Source organism: Podarcis erhardii, assembly GCF_964252035.2.
Source record: "Podarcis erhardii genome assembly, chromosome: Z".
Lineage (NCBI taxonomy): Eukaryota > Metazoa > Chordata > Lepidosauria > Squamata > Lacertidae > Podarcis > Podarcis erhardii.
This window is the reverse complement of record NC_138504.1, coordinates 35,126,577-35,135,363: the sequence shown is the minus strand read 5'-3', so window position 1 is coordinate 35,135,363 and position 8,787 is coordinate 35,126,577. Positions and strand designations below refer to the sequence as shown.

Below are 8,787 nucleotides of genomic sequence, written 5' to 3'. Positions count from 1 at the left end.
GGGACAAATGATCTAGACTCAATAATTAGGCAGCTTTCTTTTTTCCTTGAGAAAAGTTGGGAAAAATTCAACCCACCATGACATGCACTAGATTCAGGCCCCAAAGGGGCCAACATAAAATAGAAAGCCACAGTTTAAGAACTCTCAAATTAATCTTCAGGTGAGAGATAAATTTAGGCTTGTTCTTTTAAAAAACAACCTGTCTAGAAACTGAGGAAGACAGTTTTTTGGGGAAAGTTGCATTGGAGGTGGGGAGACCAGAAGCAAGAACCAAGGTTTAAGCTTTTAATAATGTTAAATTTTATTGGATTACAAAAACAGAATGTAGAAATGGAGCGTGTAAAAATTGTCCCTCCTATTGAAGAAGCAGAAACAGGTTTAAACTCCTCTCCTGAGGAGAGGCTCCCAAGAGGACCTCAAGAATTATTAAACAAAGCTTTAGTCCCTGAGACCTACTTCTTGAAGGCACGCCATGAAATGCTGGAGGAATACTGGGAACATAGCTCTTTGTTTTAAAAAAGAGTGAGCCCAGCCTTGACAGAAGGCACACCCTGCCCCACCCCAAACAAAACTCCAAGTAGGTCTTCAAGATATGGCCTCCTCCTCTTGGTCCATCCATGGTGGCTGGGGCCCATTGGGTCAGAAGGCAGGGAAGCCATGATAAGTACAACCAAAGCCAAGGACAGGCAGGGCCACTCCTTGCTGGGGTTTAAGGAAGGCACGTGGGGGGCAGACTGAGGCTGGTTGGGCAGCAGCCCACTCTCCCAAATGGACCAGGCTTCCTAGCTCCCCTGCCCATCTCTCTCCCCAAAAAGCAGTTTGAGCAGCAAGGTCTGAAAGCAGGGTCTGTGGGGTTCACTTTCTCAAAGGACACACCTCAGAACAGCTCACTCCATCTTGGCTTTTGGGGAAAGGCCATTTTTTTTACATATTTTGCTGAAATATGTAGGAAAGCTACTGGCAGAAGTGAGCCTCTCCCCCTCAGTTCCATAGCTGCTGGGAGAATACACAAACATCTGCTTCCACCCAGCTAACAGCTTTTTCTCTCTCTCTTAGTCCTGAGTGACAGCACCTAGCCCACGATCACACGGTGTGGCCTCCCACTTCGGCGTACAGGGTTTCCCAGGCGATGAGGCGGCAGGCGCAGAAGAACTGCCAGAGGTTGAGGAAGATTCCTCGGTCGAAGGGGTTTTCCACTTCACAATCTCTCAGGTAGGAGATGCGGTGACGGGACATGAACTCCCAGGTGGTGGTGTTGTGGGAGGCAAGGTAGAGGTGGCAGCCCAGGAGCAGAGTCATCACCACAGTGAAAATGGCAACCACGAGGAAGGAGAGAAGGAGGAGCAGGTTATACTGAAACCACGCCCATGAGGGATGCTCAAAATCAAGCCCAGACCTTTTTTTTTTTTAGTAGTGGAGGAAAAAAAAAAAGAACAACATCAGAGTTATTGCAAGATTCACAAAATTATAAAACCAAAGCTTTTGTGGGTGATATTGTCTTAACTTTGGAGCAACCTTTAGAAAGTGCCTCAGAGTTATTAAAGGAGATAACTGATTTTGGAAAATTGGCGGGTTTCAAATAAATAAAGACAGAACCAAAATGTTAGTTAAGAACATGGATAATCAAGCCAAAAAGAAATTAGGGGAAATTACCAGCTGGAAAATTGAGGGGGAAAGAGAAGTACTTAGGAGTGTGACTATTGGTAACCAATCATAACATCTATAAAGATAATTATGTGAGGACTTGGAAGGAAATTTAAAAGGACTTAGATATACGGGGCAGAATGCAATTATCATTAATGGGGAGAATCTTGGCGATAAAAATGAATATTCTCCCAAAAATGTTATTTCTATTCCAACTGATCCCAATACACCTCTGACATTCAAGACAATCAAGGGAGAATTCTCAGTCCTATGAGCGGGTGGAGCAGGGCAGCAAGGGGGTGTGTCTTGAGGAAAGGGGTGTGCCCTGGGTCAGTTAACGTTGTGTGAGGTTCCCATGAATGGATGGATGGATGGATGAATGAATGACTATTCTTTCATCCCTGGTGACGAGAAAGGAAATTATGACTAAACATCAGGAAGAGCTTTCTGATGGTAAGAGCTGTTTGACAGTGGAAAGGACTCCCTCCGGAGATGGTGGGCTCTCCCTCATTGGAGCGTTTTATGCATAGGTTGGATGGCCATCTGACAGAGACGCTTTAGTTGAGATTCCTGCACTGCAGGGGGGTGGACTAGATGACCCTCAGGATCCTTTCCAACTTTACAGTTCTATGATTCTATGGTTCTATGGTTGTTACACACACACACACACACATACCCACACCAATAAAAAAAATTAATGTCTGGGGGTCTCCCGCCATAAGCTTTCTTACCAGGCCACTGGCAGCGCCCACAAGAGAACCACAAGCTGAACAGCCAAATAGGCAACGAAGAATGGGTGATTCCTCTCCCCAACACAGTTGTAAATCCAGGGGCAATGGTGGTCATAGCGCCGGACGCAGTGCCGGCACGCCTGGCAGTGCCTGGCCCTCATTGGCTGCTGTGAGATAGAAAAGAACAGGATGTGTTTTTGTGCTTCCTTACATTTTCATCTCCAGGTGGGTCTGGGAAAGAGACACCCCACACCCACTCCACCTGAAACCCAGGAGGCAGCTGCTGCTGGCTAGTGTTGACAATACTGAGCTAGATGGGTCAAGGGTCTAACTCTGTATAAGGCATTGCTTCCTAGGTCCCTTTTTAATGCACCCCATTCATCTGAACAATGAGGGCTAGGATCTTACTATATATTTAGGGGAGCGGGGTCATGGCTCAGTGCTGGACCATATGCTTTGCATGTAGAAGATCCCCATTGGTTCAATCCCCAATGGCATCTCTAGGTAAAGCTAAGGAAGTCCCCTGCCTGAAACTGTGGAGAACCATGGACAGTGAACACAAGACTGAGCTATGGTCAGTCTTCAAGAGAAGGCAGCTCTCTATATCCCTATGTAAGCCACCCTTTATTTCAGAACCATTGGGACTGGGATATTGGTTCATATTTAGGGAAAGAGACACAGCTCAGCGGCAGAGCATGCAGAAGGTCCCAGGTTCAATCCCCAGCATTATACATAGGGCTGCCTCTGAAGATGGTTCACAAACTTCAGCTGGTGCAGAAGTTTGCTCACCAGCAAGGTGGTGTGAGCATATTACACCAATCATGGATCAACTGCACTGGCTGCTAATTAGTTTCCCAGCCCAATTCAATGTGCTGGTTTTGACTTAAATGTCTCAGGGCCACAATATGTCAAGGACCACCTCTCTCCATACCCAGACCCTGAGATCATCCTCTGAGGCCCTTCTTTGTGTGCCTCCTCCACGAGAGGTCCAGAGGATGGCAACACAGGAACAGGTCTTTTTCAGTGGAAGTTCCTTGCTTGCAGAATGCTCTCCCCAGGGAAGCTCGTCTGGTGCCTTCATTACATATTCTTGGACACCAGGTGAATATGTTTCTCTTTAACCAGGCCTTTGGCTGATTAACATCTAATATCTGTTTTGAATGTGTTGAGGGGGTATTGGTTTGTGCGGGGGGGGGGGTTGTTCATGTTTTTATCATGTATTTTGTGTTTTTATATTGCATTTCTATGTTGTGAACTACCCTGATATATCTAATTTAAATAAATCATCATCTCCAGGTAGGGGCTTGGGAAAGACCACTTGGCTTGAAACCTTGAAGTGCTGCTGGTGGTGTGTCAATAGTACTGAGCTTAGCTGGGCTGAGGGTCTGGCATAGGATAAGGAAATTTCCTCCAAATAAGGCCTTAGCAGACTGAGATGGATGCAATGTGCAATGATTAATGGTGGGAGGTCTTCAGAGGTTCCTTTCAGCAGCAGCTGGGGGCAACCTTAAAAGAGAGATCTGGGACTGACTAGAACAGGGATACACCCATTTATTTAACTGTTGAAGACATCTAACCCAAGGGAATTATAATTGCGCATTATTTCACTAAAAGGCACCAGCTGCTCAAAAATTAAGATTAAAAGAAGAGGATTATTTATTGTTAATATTGGACTAAATAGAACTCAAAATAAAAGTAACAATATTAATCTATTGCTCTGGACATTAAAACTTCTTTATTTTGATGTTGATGGTTGTAAAGATCTGAATATATAATTGCAAAAATCTAACTGTGAGAAATGTGGGAGAGCGGGAGGGAGTAGGCTGGAAGTACTGTTTTTTTTCTATCGAGCTGAGTGGAGTGTCCTTGACAAAGTACTGATAAGGGTAAAAATAACACGCCCGACTGTGAGAAAGGATCTTTTATTATGGAATAAAATTCTACAGAGGAAGCCAGGAAACAGGGAGAGAATCAGCCCTCTCTGTTTAATTCAGAAATGGCAGAAGGAAATTTTTTAATTTCAAAACAAACCAGCCAGGCCACAATGGAAGAGTTTGTATGATTGGCTTTTAGATTTGAAAAAGACTATTTTTCAAGGAATATCTACCTTCAGCAAGCAGTAGCCACAGCGCCGGAGCCGGAGGTTTAGAGCTTCCTGGGAGTTCATTGCTTCCTTCTCATCACTTACAGGTTCCTACCAGAAACAAAAAAATAAAAAAGAGTCCAGATGAAGGAAAAGGGAAAAAAGAAAATAAGCATTTAGGGATTGGAATGGAGGAGTGTCTAAAGCAGCGGTTCTCAACCTGTGGGTCCCCAGATATTGTTGGACCACAATTCCCAACATCCCTGAGCTTTGGCCTTGCTAGTTAGGGGTGATGGGAGTTGTAGTTCAACAACATCTGGGGACCCACAGGTTGAGAAAGGCTGGTCTAAAGCATTTAATGTGACACACACTCCATATTTAAAGCCCATGGCTTCCCCCAAAGGATTCTGGTTTACCCCACAGAAAGTTATGATTCCTAGCACCTTTAACAAATGACTGTAACCAGGAGTCTTGAAGAGAAGACATGTGCTTTAAATGTATCCAATGGCATTTCTTGCTAGGGTTGGGAGAGCACCCCCCTGCCCAAAACCCTGGAGAGCCACTCAGTGGCGTAGCGTGGGGGGTGCAGGGGGGGCCGGCCGCACCGGCCGCAACATCTGGGGGTTAGGGTTAGGGGCGCAAATCCACGGGTTACGGGGCGCAAATCCATGGGTTAGGGGGTGCAAATTACTTGCCTTGCCCCGGGTGCTGACAACCCACACTACGCCACTGGAGCCACTGCTACCAATCAGTGTACACAATGATGAGCTAGGTGACTCTGTTTATGGCAGCTTCCTGCATTCCTATTTAATTCCACTCTTTATTCTGGACAATGAGGGCTAGAATCTTACTTCATTCTTAGGGCACAGGGTTGTAGCTCCATTGTAGACCTCAAGCTTTGCCCACAGAAGGTTCTAGGTTCCATCCCCAACAGCTCTCTAGGGCGGGGGAGAACTCTGCCTGAAACCCTGCAGAGAGCTGCTGCCAGTCAGTACGTACAGTGGTACCTCGGGTTACAGACACTTCAGGTTACAGACGTGTCAGGTTACGGACTCCGCTAACCTGGAAGTAGTACCTCTGGTTAAGAACTTTACCTCAGGATGAGAACAGAAATCACGTGGCGGAAGCTGGAGGCCCCATTAGCTAAAGTGGTACCTCAGGTTAAGAACAGTTTCAGGTTAAGAACAGACCTCCAGAACGAATCAAGTTCTTAACCCGAGGTACCACTGTACTGAGACAGATGGGCTAATGGAGTGACTCAGTAGAACACCATTCCCATGACATACCTTCTCCTCTTCATCATGCTCAACGTATCCTGGGTCCATGAGAGAGACAACAAAGTACAGCGACATGGAGCAGAGAACCAGTGCGAGGAACAAGAGGGGCTGGAGGAGGTCTCCCTGCTCTTCTTGCCTTTGCAGGTCTGAAAAATAAGGGAAATTATCACGGGGAAAATGTACTGTACATGTTTCTGTTTTGGGAGCTCTGACCATAAACAACCCAGCTCCCAGAGCTACCAGAGATGCAAGGCATCCACTCCTATTGGAAGTGTCCCAGTTGGCCAGCCCTGCACCTCCTGGACCACTGATCAGCCTCCACTATCCAAGGTAAGGCAGGTAGCAGCTGCAGAAAGAGAGACAAACAGAGCCTTGCTATGGGGGCTCCCCACCTCCAACATGATTGTCCTTTGTAAAGATAAAGGAACCCCTGACCATTAGATCCAGTCATGGACAACTCTGGGGTTGTGGTGCTCATCTCGCTTTATTGGCTGAGGGAGCAGGCATATAGCTTCCAGGTCATGTGGCCAGCAGGACTAAGCCGCTTCTGGCGAACCTGAGCAGCGCACGGAAATGCCGTTTACCTTCCCGCCAGAGCGGTACCTATTTATCTACTTGCACTTTGAAGTGCTTTCGAACTACGTACTAGGTTGGCAGGAGCAGGGACCGAGCAACGGGAGCTCACCCCGTCGCGGAGATTCGAACCACCGACCTTCTGATCGGCAAGTCCTAGGCTCTGTGGTTTAGACCACAGCGCCACCCGCATCCCTGATTGTCCTTTGAGTGCCAGGCAATTACTTATATTGGGGGGACAGGACATTCCCATGTTTTCATCATTGCTGTAAAATCTATCCATCTGTGCATTTCATATCCCCCTTTTTCGTCTTTTGGTAAAGTAAACAAATAGAGGAGGAAGAGGAAAACCTGTATTACCTCTGACCACGTGCAAAGTGCTCCCCCCTTAACCCCACTGCCCTCAGTCACAACCCAACCCACAGACTATCTTGCAACTCCAGCTCTCTGCATTAAGTCCCCTCGTGTATATTTATTTCGGAATAAAGAAAACCAACTGCAGCCTGGGCAAGTAAGGAGAAAAAGAAATTGAACCCTCTTTTAGGTTCTTACGTCTTTAAATTTGTTATATTTATAGCCCCCTCTATTCCTTCCTCTTGGGAATGTAGGGCAGGGGCAGATGGTTCCCCCACCCCTTTACGCTCCCAATAACTCTGTAGAGTAGGGCGGCCCAAATTTTAATATTAAGTGGGCCACAAAAGTGCTTCGACACAGAACCCACAAGCCCCACACTGCCTTGTTGCATGCTGGGGGGCAGGCAGGACAAAATTTGACGCTCCTGCCCAGCTCTATCACTGTGGGGAAGCTCGGGGGGGGGGGAGGGTTATAAAATTTTGCAGAGAGCTGCCAAAAAAGTCCTTGAGGGTTGGACCACCCTGGGCTAGACTAAGGCCACTCAGCATGCTACACAGAAAGGTGCCTTCATACAGAGTCAGACCCACTGGTCCATCTAGCTTAGTATTGTCTGCACTGACAGACAGCAGCTGCTCTCCAGGTTTCAGGCAAAGGAGATTCCCAGCTCTGGAGATGCTCCACCACTGAACTTACAAACCTTCCGCAATTACCCATGGTTTTATTTTATTTAAAAAATAAAAAATTAATTATCTTCCCCGGTTTTGAAAAGAAACCAAGATTTTTTGGGGTGCCAGAATGCTTCCTCTGTAGCCTGAGTGCAGATCTGAACCCTAGGGGTCCTGATCCTACCGCCCCACTTTTGGGGAGAGGGAGGAGAGGGAGAGACTGCCTCACCTGTAGGGTAGAGGAAGAGCCCCAGCAGGACACCGCAGGTGAGCCCCACGTACACTGCCCGGACCATGAAACCCCCGCTGCCCCGCGCCCCTCTCCACGCCATCATCGCTGCCTGCCGGGAGCAACGGAGCTCCGCAACCAAGCCGGCCACAAAGTTGCGGAAAGAGGCGGAAAGAGACTGCGAGAAGCGGGCGGGGCGTGTGTCATGGAAGAAGCGTGGCGATTGGCTAGCGTCAGAGGCGGAATGTAGCGAGTTGGATCCGAAGTCTGGAAGGGAGGGGCGGGGCGGACTTCGATGAGGCAGTGAAGGGCTGCCGAGGAGCTTTGTGGCATCTTATCAGTCGTTTTTGATTAATGATTTAAATAACAGTAGCAATGAAGTATTCTGATTATCGTTAGAACCATAGAACTGTAGAGTTGCAAGGGACCCCAGGGATCATCTAGTCCAACCCCCTGCGATGCAGAAATTTAAATAATAATAATATATCATGGACAGGAGCCCCTTCATCAAATGCAGACGTCATCATTAATATATGACAGAGGTGCATCCAAACAGCCCTGCGGGACACCTGCTTGCTCCCCAGCCCTCCATCTCTTTCAGGCCACACTAAGGCTGCCAGACTTCCAGGGTTGGCCTGCAGTCTCCATCTTTGCCTGGTGACGGGGGCAGTCTTGAATCTCCAGGAGAGCCAGAGCACCTTTCAGGTTTTTTTGTTTTGTGTTTTTTCGTACCGTGTCCAGCGTGCAATCAGAGGCATACCTAGGCTCCCCTCCTCTGCACTCTTGGCAAGGAGTTTCTGAATCTGGGAGACACCATGGACCAGAAACTCAGAAAGTTTGCTTTTCCCTGCCTTTCATGCTTTGCCAGTGACTTCCTCCATGGCCATGAAGTCTGCTCTGCTCCACCTCCCCTCTTCTGGCTTTAAGGTGCCCCGAGTGGCACCTGGCTTTCAGGGTAGAAATGACTCTCCACTCCTGCGTTAGGAGACTTGTTCCTCAGAGTTTCAGTCACGGAGGAGGGGACCCAATGGTGAACTTAACATGTTTTTGTTTAATGGTAGCCACTGATGCACTGAGTGAAGAAGTATCTTCTGTTGTCTGCTTTGAACCTTCCAGCATTCAGGCTCTGAACTGCTTTCATGATGGGTTCATCATTTTTATTGTGAGCTTGGCGCAACCCATTTGCTACAGTTTTGTGGTATGGACACTGGATAAGAGTGGTCATAGGCAT

The 8,787-nt window shown here is 47.5% G+C and overlaps 1 protein-coding gene across 1 annotated transcript; it reads right to left on the bottom strand.

Moving 5' to 3' along the window:
* Positions 1–271: 271 nt before the first annotated feature.
* ZDHHC12 (zDHHC palmitoyltransferase 12) lies at positions 272–7,717 on the bottom strand. The gene is made up of 5 exons (XM_081847259.1): positions 7,557–7,717; positions 5,745–5,881; positions 4,483–4,569; positions 2,376–2,542; positions 272–1,396 (listed from the first exon to the last, which is right to left on the bottom strand). Exons 1-5 carry the CDS (start codon positions 7,660–7,662, stop codon positions 1,084–1,086), a joined length of 810 nt encoding a protein of 269 aa, XP_081703385.1. The 5' UTR covers positions 7,663–7,717; the 3' UTR covers positions 272–1,083.
* Positions 7,718–8,787: the final 1,070 nt, after the last annotated feature.